The sequence below is a fragment of the Lutra lutra genome, chromosome 13, assembly GCF_902655055.1.
Source record: "Lutra lutra chromosome 13, mLutLut1.2, whole genome shotgun sequence".
Taxonomy (NCBI): Eukaryota; Metazoa; Chordata; class Mammalia; order Carnivora; family Mustelidae; genus Lutra; species Lutra lutra.
In genome coordinates, this window is record NC_062290.1 from 32869849 (window position 1) to 32884030 (window position 14182).

The 14182-nt window shown below is 37.1% G+C and overlaps 1 protein-coding gene across 2 annotated transcripts in view; it reads left to right on the top strand.

Moving 5' to 3' along the window:
* Nucleotides 1-12377, top strand: part of IL33 (interleukin 33) — a 46367-nt gene extending 33990 nt beyond the window's left edge. The window contains exons 3-8 of one of the 2 annotated variants that reach the window (XM_047700847.1): nt 4337-4462; nt 5000-5125; nt 8272-8379; nt 8923-8973; nt 9957-10054; nt 11380-12377. In XM_047700847.1, coding sequence (XP_047556803.1) covers nt 4337-4462; nt 5000-5125; nt 8272-8379; nt 8923-8973; nt 9957-10054; nt 11380-11580 — 710 coding nt within the window. In that variant the 3' untranslated portion in view covers nt 11581-12377. The remainder of the gene's footprint in view (nt 1-4336; nt 4463-4999; nt 5126-8271; nt 8380-8922; nt 8974-9956; nt 10055-11379) is intronic. The other variant, XM_047700848.1, reaches the window with a different exon arrangement.
* Nucleotides 12378-14182: the final 1805 nt, after the last annotated feature.

Consider the following 14182-nt stretch of genomic DNA (forward strand, 5'->3'; position numbering starts at 1 on the left):
GTCTACAAGAGACCCATCTGGAACCTAAAGATACATCCAGACTGAAAGTGAAGGGATGGAGAAGAATCTCTCATGCCAACGGGCCTCAAAAGCTGGGGTAGTGATTCTCATATCAGATAAATTAGATTTTAAATGAAAGACTGTAGTCAGAGATACAGAAGGACACTATTTTAAAGGGTCTATCCACCAAGAATATCTAACCACTATAAACATTTATGCCCCCAATATGGACGCAAACAAATACATAAGCCAACTGTTAATCAAAATAAAGAGTCGTATTGATAAGAATACATTATTGTAGAGGATCTTAATGCACCACTCTCAGCAATAGACAGATCATCCAAGCAGAAAATCAGCAAAGAAAAAAGAACTTTGAATGACACACTGGACCAGATGGACCAGAACATTCCACCCTAAAACAACAGAATACTCATTCTTCTCAAGCACACATGAAACTTTTTCCAGAATAGACCACATACTAGGTCACAAATCAGGGCTCAACTGATACCAAAAGATTGAGATTATTCCCTGCATATTCTTAGACCACAGTGCTTTGAAACTGGAATCTCAACCACAAGAAAAAGATTAGAAGGAATCCAAACACTTGGAAGCTAAAGACCATCCTGCCCAAGACTGTTCAGAACAACCAGGAAATCAAAGAACTTAAACAATTCATGGAAACCAATGAGAATGAAGACACATCCGTCCAAAACCTATGAGATATGGCAAAAGAGGTCCTAAGGGGGAAATACATAGCCATCCAAGCCTCACTCAAAAAAAATTGAAAAATCCTGAATACACCAACTCTCTTTACACTTTAAAGAACTGGAAAATCAACAACAAATTAAGCCAACCCTACACACAAAAGATTAGAGCAGAGATCAATGAGTTAGAAACTAGAGATACAGTAGAACACATCAACAAAACTAGAAGCTGGTTCTCTGAAAGATTTAATAAGATTGATAAACCACTGGCCAAACAAATCCAAAAGAAAAGAGAGAGGACCCAAGTTAATAAAATTATGGATGAAAGGAGATAGATCACAGCTAACACCAAGGAAATATAAACAATCTTCAGAAATTACTATCAATAGTTATTTGCCAATAAGTTAAGCAACCTAGAAGAAATGGATGCATTTCTGGAAACACATAAACTTCCAAAACTGAAACAGGAAGAAATTGACAACCTGAATAGACCAATATCTAGTAACAATATTGAAGCAGTGATCAAAAACCTTTCAAAAAATAAAAATCCAGGACCTGAAGGATTCCCTGTGGAATTTTACCAAACATTCAAAGAAGAAATAATACCTATTCTCCTGCAGCTGTTTCTAAAATGGAAACGATAAGAAAACTTCCAGACTCTTTCTATGAAGCCAACATTACCTTAATCCCCAAACCAGGCAAAGACCCCATCAAAAAGGAGAATTTCAGACCAATATCCCTGATGAATATGGATGTCAAGATCCTCAACAAGATCCTAGCTAATAGGATCCAACAGTACATTAATAATCATTATTAATTATAATTAATAATAATCATTACTATTAATTAATGATTATTATGGATTTGTTTGGCCATTACTATTAATTAATGATTATTATTAATTATAATTAATAATTAAATCATAACCAAATGGGATTCATCCCTGGGATGCAAGGGTGGCTCAGCATTTGCAAATCAATCAACGTGATGGAACAAATCAATAAGAGAAGAGAGAAAAACCACATGGTTCCCTCAATTTATTCAGAAAAAGCATTTGACAAAATACAGCATCCTTTCATGATTAAAACTCTTCAGAGTATAGGGATAGAGGAAATATTCCTCAACTTCATAAATCCATCTATGAAAAACCCACAATGAATATTATTCTTAATGAGGAAAAGATGAGAGCCTTCCCATTGAGATCAGGAAAATGACAAGGATGCCCACTCTCATCACTGTTGTTCAATATAGTACTAGAAGTTCTAGCAACAGCAACCAAACAACAAAAGGAAATAAAATGTATTTAAATTGGCAAAGAAGAAGTCGAACTTTCTCTCTTCACAATGACATGATACTTTATATGGAAAACCCAAAGGATTCCACCCCCAAATTACTAGAATTTATACAGCAATTCAGTAATGTGGCAGGATGCAAAATCAATGCTCAGAAGTCAGTTCCCTTCCTATACACTAACAAAGAAACTATAGAAAGGGAAATTAGAGAATTGATTTCACTTACTATAGCACCAAAAACAATAAGATGCCTTGGAATAAACCTAACCAAAGAGGTAAAGGATCTGTACTCAAGAAATTATAGAACACTCATGAAAGAAACTGAAGAAGACACAAAGAGATGGAAAAACGTCCTTGCTCATGGGAAGAACAAACCTTGTTAAAATGTCTATTCTACCCAGAGCAATCTATACTTTTATGCCATCCTGATCAAAATACCTGATCAAAAATGGGAATTTTTCAAAGTGAAGGAGCAAACAATCCTAAAATTTGTATGGAACCAGAAAAGATGCTTAATCACTAAGGAAGTGTTGAGAAAGAAAAAACAAAGCTGGGGCATCATGTTGTCTAATATCAAGCTTTATTACAAAGCTGTGATCACCAAGACAGCATAGTACTGGGACAAAAACAGACACATAGACCATAGGAACAGAGTTGAGAGTCCAGATAAGGATGCGCATCTCTATGGTCAAGTAATCTTTGGCAAAGCAGAAAAAAATATCCAGTGGAAAGAAGACAGCCTCTTCAATAAATGGTGCTAGGAAAATTAGGCAGCTTAGTATAGAAGAATAAAACTTGACCATTCTCTTACACCATACACAAAGGTAAACAAAATGAATGATAGAACTTAAATTGAGAGAGGAATCCATCAAAATCTTAGAGAAGAACATAGGCAGTAACTTCTTTGACATTGGCCACAGCAACTTCTCTCAAGACATGTCTCCAAAGGCAAAGGAAACAAAAGTGAAAATGAATTTTTGGGACTTCATCAAGATAAAAAGCTTCTGCACAGCAAAGGAAACAGTCAACAAAGCAAGAGCAGCCCATGGAATGGTAAAAGATATTTGCAAATGACACTGCAGACAAAGGGCTCATATATAAGGTCTACGAAGAACTCCTCAGACTCAACACCCCAAAACCAGATAATCATGTCAAAAAATGGGCAGAAAACATGAACAGACACTTCTCCAAAGAAGACATACAAATGCCTAGCATACACATGAAAAATATTCATCATTAGCCATCAGGAAGATTCCAATCAAAACCACAATGAGATACCTCCTTACACCAGTTAGAATGGTCTAAATTAACAGAAGAGGAAACAACAAGTGTTGAAGAGTATGTTGAGAAAGGGTAACCATCTTACACTGATGGTGAGAATGAAAGTTGGTGCAGCCTCTTTGGAAAACAGTGTGGAGATTCCTTATGAAATTAAAAATAGAGCTACCCTATGGTAGGGTACAATTGCACTACTGGGTTTTTACCCCAAAGATACAGATGTAGTGAAAAGAAGGGCCATATATACCCTGATGTTCATAGGAGCAATGTCCACAATAGCCAAACTGTGGAAAGAACCAATATGCCCTTCAATGGATGAGTGGATAAAGATATGGTTCATATATACAATGGAATATTATGCAGCCATCAGAAAGGATGAATACCCAACTTTTGTTATCAACATGGACGGGTCTGGAGGACATTAGGCTAAGTAAACTAAGTCATTCAGAGAGAATCATTTATCATATGGTTTCACTTACTTGTGGAGCATTAGAAATAGCATGGAGGAGACTAGGAGAAGGAAATTAAAAGTGAATTGTGGGAAATTGGGGGGGCGCAGGGAGAGGAACCATGAGAGATTGTGGACTCTGAGAAACAAACTGAGGGTTTGGGAGGGTAGGGGAGATGGGGGATGCGTGAGCCTGATGGTAGGTAGTAAGGAGGGCACATACTGCATGGAGCACTGGGTGTGGTGCATAAAAAATGAATCGTGGAACACTGAAGAAATAAAATTAAATTTAAAAAAAGATACTATAGACTTTTTTAAGCAAATAGATGTGCTTTTTAAAATATTTTACTTATTTGTCAGAGAGAGAGCATGAACAAACAAGAGGAGCAGAGGACAGAGGGAGAAGCAAGTTCCCCGATGAGCAGGGAACATGATGTGGGATTCAATCCCTGGGATCATGACCTGAGCCAAAGGCAGATACTTAACCAACTGAGCCATCCAGGCATCCCACTACTATAGACCTTTAGTTGCTTTCTTGATCTCCTACATCCAGTGCTTGTAAATGGACAAAAATGGATGGAATGAAATGGTATCAAAATTTTTCAATTGTTTAGAATCCCAACAGAAAGCTAAAGAAGTTTGCCAGATGTATTTTATGCAGCTGCGCTCTGGCCTTATCATAGAAAAGACGGCCTGTTATTTTAGGAAAGAAATCACCAAAAGGCATTCACCAAGAACAGGTAAGAGGAAACTACATTTCCTGGTAACTCTTCAATATAGTAATGGGTTTCTCTCCGCCCTTATTTACCACATAGTGGATGTATAATTTTTTCCCTTGAGCAAATTTTCCTTCTGAAAAAAAGTAAGGATGCTGAATTACTTTCTAGCCATTTTCAAAAGGACATATAAAACTTTTTATAGCATGGGAGAAATGGTATTGTTACAATATTAAGTGAAAACAGATGATATAAAAATTATAAATATGTTTACAGTATTTTAAGTTTTTTTATTTAAAGGAATTAAACTAAAATGTTAATAGCAGGGTTTTGGGTGTTGATTCCATGAGTAACTAGTTTTCTTCCACCTGGGCTCCAACGGGTATGCCCTACTGGGGTATAAGTGTGCCAGGAGGTATTGATCCTTCAAACTATAGGGCAGCTAAAGCCCTAGGATCAGTCCCAGCAATCAGCTTTGACTGGGAATCCTCAAAGAGGAGTAAAGAAGTTTGGGCAGAGTGGGTACTGACAATCCACTCCTACTCTCTCCCTGTCCTCCAGGTGGAAAGTACAAAGAGCAACGTCTGGTATTCACTGCTTGTCATCAGCAGCTAAAGGAAGACTTTGACTGTGATGTACCTAGGGCCCAGAAATGTTTTAGGGCAACTAATTTTCCAAGTATCCAAGGTATGACTGGTGCTGAGGGTGGTATGGGTGTGAGGAGGGAGGAAAGACACAGGACCAGGGCCACTCTAGGAAGCAGCTCCAAGTCAATGCCTACCTGTGTAACAGAAACTTCTGTCCATTTGCAGCCCACAAATCTATTCAGTGGTATTCAAACTAGGTACAGAGTAGCTGCTCTAACAATGAATGTACACTTTATAGTTAGCCCTCCATTATTATTTTGAAATACTTGTTATGAATTGGAATCCCATATCATTATTCCTGGGGAAAATAAGTTATCCTTTGGGGAAAAAATCCCCACATTCCCCTCCCCCAAATTCCAACATTGACAATGAAAGAAAATTAAGAACTATTATATTTTTAAAATATAATTTCAACTCCTAAAATTTTAAACGTTTGTTCAAATGGATTTAAGTATCACCTACTCATGCAAATAAAGTCCAAATTGATGGTGATCATCAAGAAGTGAAGAGATCATTACGAAAATTTGACCAGGAGTTGCATGTTGCCATTTCAAGCATAATCCTGATATAAATGTCTTTAAGTTCCCAGAAGCATACTGAAGTTTCTCATTCATTATCTTTTTTATAAATTTTTTATTTTTTCTATTTCTTTTCAGTGTTCCAGAATTCATTGTTTATGCACCACACCCAGTGTTCCATGCAGTACATGCCCTCCATAATAACCACCACCAGGCTCACCCAACTTCCCACCCCCACTCCCCTCCAAAACCATCAGTTTGCTTCTCAGAGTCCACAGTCTCTCATAGTTCATCTCCCCCTCCAATTTCCCCCAACTCCCTTCTCTCCATCTCCCCATGTCCTCCATGTTATTCCTTATGCTCCACAAATAAGTGAAACCATATGATAATTGACTCTACTTGACTTATTTCACTCAGCATAATCTCTTCCAGTCCCGTCCATGTTGCTACAAAAGTTGGGTATTCATCCTTTCTGATGGGGGCATAATACTCCATAGTATATATGGACCATATCTTCTTTACCCATTCATCTGTTGAAGGGCATCTTGGTTCTTTCCACAGTTTGGTGACTGTGGCCATTACTGCTATGAATATTGGGATACAGATGGCCCTTCTTGTCACTACATCTGTATCTTTGGGGTAAATACCTAGCAGTGCAATTGCAGGGTCATAGGGAATCTCTATATTTAATTTCTTAAGGAATCTCCACACTGTTTTCCAAAGTGGCTGCACCAACTTGAATTCCCACCAACATTCTCCCACACATGTTATTTACTGTTTTGTTAATTTTGGCCATTCTAACTGGTGTAGTGGTATCTCAATGTGGTTTTATTTGAATCTCCCTGATGGCTAGTGATGATGAACATCTTTTCATGTGTCTGTTGGTCATTTGTATGTCTCCTTTGGAGAAGTGTCTGTTCATGTTTTCTGCCCTTTTTTGACATGATTATCTGTTTTGTGTGTGTTGAGTTTGAGGAGTTCTTTCTGGATCTTGGATATCAGCCCTTTGTCTGTACTGTCATTTGTGAATATCTTCTCCCATTCCATGGGTTGCCTCTTTGTTTTGTTAAGACTGCTTCCTTTGCTGTGCAGAAGCTTTTGACCTTGATGAAGTCCCAAAAGTTCATTTTCGCTTTTGTTTCCTTTGCCTTTGGAGACATATCTTGAAAGAAGTTGCTGTGGCTGATGTCAAAGAAGTTACTGCCTATGTTCTCCTCTAGGATTCTGATGGATTCCTGCCTCATGTTGATGTCTTTTATCCATTCTCAGTTTATCCTTGTGTATGGTGTAATAGAATGGTTGAGTTTCATTCTTGTACATATAGCTGTCCAATTTTCCCAGCACCATTTATTGAAGAGACTGTCTTTTTTCCACTGTATATTTTTTTCCTGCTTTGTTGAAGATTATTTGACCACAGAGTTGAGGGTCCATATCTGGGCTCTCTACTCTGTTCCACTGGTCTATGTGTCTGTTTTTGTGCCAGTACCATGCTGTCTTGGTGATCACAGCTTTGTAGTAAAGCTTAAAATCAGGCAACATAATGACCCCAGTTTTAAATCATTTTATTTCAGAAGTTCATGTACAGACTCAATATTTAACATTCTCCTGTTTTGTACATTATTTTTCTTGGCACAATGCTATAACATAAAGAAAACAAAATATTTTTTTTCTCAAGACCAACATAAATGATCCCTAATTCTACACCAGTTTACACCAGCATGCCATAGAAATACTTTCATTTTCTATGTGTGCTGGGACATTTTTTTTTTTAAGTTGGGAATACTGTTCTAAGTGTCTCTGCTATTTAGCCAGAGGACAGAATGGTACTCACACTCTCCAGGATTGTTGGAAGTCTTTGAATAACTCCACACCTTACAGATTGGTATCCATTTAACCATGTCTATCAAAATACAGTCTCCTTGTCCACAGTCCCCATGACCATAAGAAACAAGGAAACAGAGGTGTCTTTAGGCAAAGTCTGTCACTTTTCCATCTTCTTTCTTTCCACCAAATCCTCTCCTAAACACACTAACATGACCTCCTATGGTTTTCAACCAAGAGACTAGCATCTCTAATCCCATTCAAGTGGTACACCTTACCCTTTGAGCCACATTAAGCTTGCACCCAACTTTTGTATCAACATGAACAGGACTAGAAGAGACTATGCTGAGTGAAATAAGTCAAGCAGAGAGAGTCAATTATCATATGGTTTCACTTATTTGTGGAAGCATAAGAAATAACACAGAGGACATGGTAGAAGGAGAGGAGAAGGGAGTTGAGGGAAATTAGAGGGCGAGATGAATCCTAGGAGACTATGGACTCTGAAAAACAATCTGAGCATTTTGAAGGGGCAGTGGGTGGGAGGTTGGGGGAGCCTGGTGGTGGGTATTATGGAGGGCATGTATGCATGGAGCACTGAGTGTGGTGCATAAACAGTGAATTCTGTTCACTGAAAAGAAATATAAAATAAAATAAAATAAAATAAAATAAAGATATTGCACCAAAGGCTTTTATCTATGCAATGGTGGTGGGCAAAGTGCAACTCAAATTGAAAAGAAAAACAAAAATCAAAAACCTTTAAGGAAGCATTTCCTTTTGATTGCTGAAAGATTGTTCATGGGAACAAGTGTGTTTGAATTTTTAATGACAAACTTTTCACTTGTTACAGAACATTCTGCTTCCCTGAGCACATACAATGATCAATCTATTACTTTCGTTTTTGAGGATGGAGGTTATGAGATCTATGTAGAAGACTTGAGAAAAGACCAAGAGAAAGGTAGAATATTTCTTTTGTCTATAATGATATAATTATGACTAGTAAAGTAAAAAATAAATTTACCAAGGGGTGCCTGGATCGCTCAGACAGTTAAGTGTTCAAACCTTGATTTCAGCTCAGGTCATTGATCTCAGGGTCTTGAGATCAAGCCCCATATCAGGCTCTCACTAGGTGTGAAGCCTAATTAAGATTCCCTCTCTCCTTCTCCTCCTGCTCTTGCCCCTCCAACTCCACCTCCCCTTAATAATAATAATAATAATAATAATAATAATAAATTTACCAAACCATAAACAGTGGACTACTTCAGACATAGCGAATAAATTCCATGCTGTGTGCTAACTCCAATGCATTGGCAGCAGGTGCCTACATACACTAAGTTGAGGAGAATTTAGAAGCTTTTAGGCCTTTCTTAAAATCACAAAAGTTTTGCTTTTATTGATGTGTAACAAAAGAGGATATTTTCTGCTGTTAGGTATATGTTGAAATTGAAATCTTTTGATAAAATTGTATCTCACCAAAAGGATTTTATGCATTCTCTTTCAGATAAGGTGCTATTCCGTTATTATGATTCCCAATCCCCCACTCATGGAACAGGTAATTTGGAGGGCTGGGCAGTTGTAGTGCTTTCATTCTTGAATTTGGGGGTAAGGACAAATCCAAAAATGCTCCATGAGAAAGACAGTCTCAGAAGGTTCTCTCCAGCCCACACTCATGGCAAAATCTTAGATTCTTACAGGATTTATTTCACCTATCCATTGCAGAATAATAGTGGCTTAAGCTACACAAAACTTTATTTTTATCTTAGCCAGGGCTGGAATAACAGCTCTGTTCAACAAGTTGTACAAGAACCAAGCTCCTTCTCTGTGACTCTGCCAACATCTACATGGTTCAAGATTACTTGCTACCATGACAATGCCCAATCAGCAGGACAAAGGAAGACATGACACATGAATTCTCTTTCCCTTTAAGGACAAAACTTTAAGTTGTAACTGACACTTCCATTCACCTCATATTTGTCAAAACTTAGTCACATTGCTACACTTTATTATAAGAAAACAGACTGGGAAATATTCTATTACACAAGGAGGGTAGTTGGATATTGGGAAACAACTATCAGTGGCTTTGCATGCAGATAGGGAAGCTGACACCCAGACAAATACCCAATAGAGTCACAATTCTACAATTAGAAAGCAAATAAGGAAACTAAGGAGCTTAAAATTACCCCCAACTAATGGGGTGATTTTACTAAGTTTAATTTAATTTAATGGGGTAATTTTGCTAGTTTTACTAAATGGGGTAATAACTAAGGAGCTTAAAATTACCCCAAATTGTCCAATAACTCTTTAGGAAATTAAACTTAATCCCATATTGTCCAATGATTCTTTAGTTTCACTGGGGTACAAATACTTCTAAAAGACATGTAGGTTAATGAAACAATTATTTTACATCATATCTTGGACTCTTTTCCTATGTGTTAAATTCATTTAAATTAAAATGAGCTAAATTCTTAACTTTATAATTTAGATTTTTCCATTTTTTATTACTTTTTAAATTTACTTTTTTTTTTTAATTGTAAGGTGATGGTGTTGATGGCCAGACATTATTGGTAAACCTGAGCCCTACAAAAGACAAAGACTTTTTGCTGCATGCCAACAACAAGGAACACTCTGTGGAGGTAAAAGAAATATGCACTTAACTGTCATAACTAACTCCACTCACTTGTGCAGATTTGGGTGTCTAGCATATTTCAAAGAAGTTTTGCTTCTGCTATTGTACCTAAGACACAATCAGTTACTGCTAATAACTTGCTTCTGGAGTAGGAAAGGGAGATAAATGGCATGTATAGCCTTGCTACAGAAAGTCTGTTCTCTGCCAGCAGTGCACCTGGGAGTGTGTTAGCTATGCAGAACTTCAGGTTTCCTCACAATTAAAGCAGAATCATAATTTTAACAAATCTCCAGGAGATTCATAAGCACATTGAAGTTTGAGAAGCACTGTTATATACAATGATCTCAAATCCTTTCCATTTTACTTTAGGAACTACTTTGTTCTTCCAGGAGTTCCTGATAGAATACAGTTTTCTTAGGCAAATGTAAAAACAATTTTACACTCTGACCCTGCTAAAGGAAAAGTCATAAACGTTTCCATATGCCAAGATTTACGTTACAATGTTGTTACAAAAAAATGTAAATGGCAGTATAATATAGGTCATGGTGAAAATTTATAACATCTTCAGGAACAAACAAGCCAAAGATAGAGACCAGAAAGAAAACATAAAGAGTATAATATAGATGACAAATGACATAAATACAAAATTATGAATCAATACAGTCATATAAGGTATTATCATAAACACTGGATGGTAACCAGCATCTTTCTTAACAAACATTCCTAAATGTATATAACAGTGTTGGATGTATATAACTACTCAGTGATAAGAGCTGACCCCATACAGAGTTCTGTTACATGCCAAATACTGTGCTAAATGTTTTACAAGCAGTCTCCTTTAGTTATTGCAGTAATTCCATGATAGAGTTGTTTTATTAGTCAAATATTACTACAATACAAACCATCCCTAACACTTATTGGCCTAAAATAATAATCACTTACATCATTCACATATGTGCTGGTAAGTTGTTGGTTGACAACAGAAAACTGATTAGACTAAAAATTTGAGGTTTGAGAAGTAAAGCAATGTGCACACGTCTCAGAGATAGTACATGGCAAAAGTTAGGCACAAATCCTGAGCTGCTGCATCCAAATCCAGTCACTCTAAGCTATGTTTCTCAACTATCAATGAATCAAATCAGACACCCCCCCCACTTTAGCCCTCTACCCATTTCTTCCTACTACACCCGCCACTCCCATCCCCTACTTAGTAAGCATCCTTGCTAGAAATACTAATTATAATTATTCCCTTTTAGTTTCTATTGCAGGGAGGTAAGGTTGACTTTGGACTTCCCACTTACATGCTGGTTGCTTGCTTTCTTTTTTCCTCAGCTACAAAAATGTGAAAACCAATTGCCAGACCAGGCCTTCTTCCGCCTTCATAGGAAGTCTTCTAAATGTGTATCTTTTGAATGTAAGAATAATCCTGGAGTGTTTATAGGAGTAAAGGATAACCACCTTGCTCTAATTAAAGTAGGGGACCCAACTGAGGATTCAAAGAGTATAGAGAATACCATATTTAAGCTTTCTTAAACTTCATGTGATGAAAAGCTGTGGAGCCTGGGTTGGGTAACCCAAATAGCCAGTGCTGGAGAAATGTTGAGAGATAAAGAAAGAGCCAGACAATGTTTAAGGGAAATGAAGGGTACTTAGTATGCTATGGAATATTTTTCTTATTATTTGTAAAAATATGTTTATAATATATTCTGTCTGTTTTTTACTACCCTTTGTCTCACTACATATTCAAATGTGTATTGTTACATAGACCTCAGAAAATATACAACCTGGCTTCTACTTTTTTCTACTTTCAGCCCAGAAAGCTTGATATTTAGAGCTGATATCTTTGGGGAGAAGCAAGGGCCTTAATCCAAGTTTCATTTTAGACAGGGATCCATTTTAAAAAGCTACATAGAGACATAATTTTCCCTGTCCAAACAACAAATTCAAACCTTAGAGCTGTTGGTGAAAAGACAATCAGATCTACTTAGACTGACCATTTCACAAATGGAATAAAACACCAAATTTGTTTGAAGATTCCCAAAATCAGGACACCTGCTTGGCTCAACTGGTTAAGCTGATGCCTTTGGCTTAAGTCATGAACCCAAGGTCCTGGGATCAAGTCCTGCTTCAGACTCCTGGCTCAGCCAGGAGCCTGCTTCTCGCTTTGCCTGCCACTCCCCCTGCTTATGCGCTCACTCTCTCGCGCTCTCTCTCTCCCTTTCTGACAAATAAAAAAATAAATAAAATCTTTAAAAAAAATGCCCAAAACTTCAGACACATTGATAAGTAGGCAGATAATATGAGAAAAGAGAAAGGTAGTTGAAAAATTAGTTATTAGTAAAGTAATCTAGTATTTGTAAAGTAAATAATTTTACATCTAATTATTTCATTTTAAAAATGCTGATTCTTATAGGATGAGGTAAATTTAGCAGGGCATTCTTTTTTTTAAATCATTTTTTTTAATTTGTTTTTAGCATAACAGTATTCATTGCTTTTGTACCATACGCAGTGCTCCATGCAATCCGTGCCCTCTCTAATACAAAGTAAAATAAATTTTAGTTCAGATGTATGTTGAAATCTTTGGGAATATCTAACAAACTAAGTACCAGGGTGAGGCCACAAGTCCTTTAATCTACTAGCTCCTAGATGGGACACAGAATTAACATTACAATATCAATAACTGACTATTCCTTATGTTTGTGTTATACAATGTCTTTCTGACATTAAGCTCCAGGGACCTATGACCTGATATACATGTCACCCTGGACAAAATTTCTTCTAATCCTTTCTTCCCATGTGTACAGTGTTTTCCTTGTCCAGCTTCCTGATTAGCATGCCTACTATGGAATGTTTTTATGACTTTTCTTCTTTCTTTTGACCAAATGTGCTCTTGATATACATTTTGTGACCCCTGAGCTTCATTCCATATTACCTAACCTCTGGATGGCAACATCTTTTTCTACTTTGTCTACCTGGTGTAGAATTTCACATAAGCGTAATGATGGCATTATTTTTTATTAAACACCTTTGCGTTCTACATTACTAAGGTAGTCAAATTTATACTTGACTATATAATAAAATTTTTCAACCACTAAAGCAATAAATTTTGCTTACTTTAAGGCTTCAAATTCTATTATAACTTTTTCATAGGTTTAATACTGACAATAAATGCTAAAACTAATAACAGTACCTATGAAGTACAACTTTTTCTGAAAGTGTAGGCTTTTAAATTTCTGATTTGTTGAGATCTATTGGATAAAATGCTGGCGGAACATAAGATTAAAAAGGCTAAGAATTACTGTGTGAAGGTAAACAACTGTAAACAACAATATATCTTTCATTACATTGTCAGTTTTATTATGGAGACAAAAATAAAGCAGAATATATGTCATCTTTTCTGAAAAACACTAAGTGTTAATCATATGCAGCTGTATGATATACTTAATATGATTGTTTTAAAATAACCTAATATATCTATTACATTGTTTAAGTTCTTGAATAAACTGTATTTTTTAAAAAGTGTGTGAGGCCATAATGGTTTTTATCATAAAATGACTATTCTGAAATTTTTTAAGTCAAAATAAGCATAACTTAATCCACTAATGTTGCTATCTGGAGTAGGTCATTTGTCTGGTAATTCAAAGCTGTGTAAGAGGACAAGATGGCAGGGAAGTAGGAGGAGGCGCCTTTTCAATCTGTACCCTAAAGTGAGCTGATTACCTACCAAAGAACTCTGATCACCCATGAAATCAGCCTGAGATCAGAATTATACACGTCTGGATCTCTACAGGGGCAGAAGACACCATGGGCAGGTAAAGCGGAGTGGGAACATTGGACTGTTATCAGAAGATAAACAAAAGGGGGAGGGAGCCACCAGAGGCGACAGACTGGAAAGTAATACCACTATTACGAGAGTGCCCTGCATCTGGGGACCAGCATTAACTTGGAGACTGGTTGAAAGCACTCCAAAAGAGCAAAGGATTGTGGGGGGGAAATTGTGGGAATCAGGGTGGCTAGGGACAGGGGCTTAAGTCCCCGGACCCAGGAAAGCCTCCCCTGGCACTGAGCCAGAGAGAGTGCAGCGGAGAAACCAGGTCTTGGTCCCTGAACCACCAGCACGCCTGAGATTGCGTAG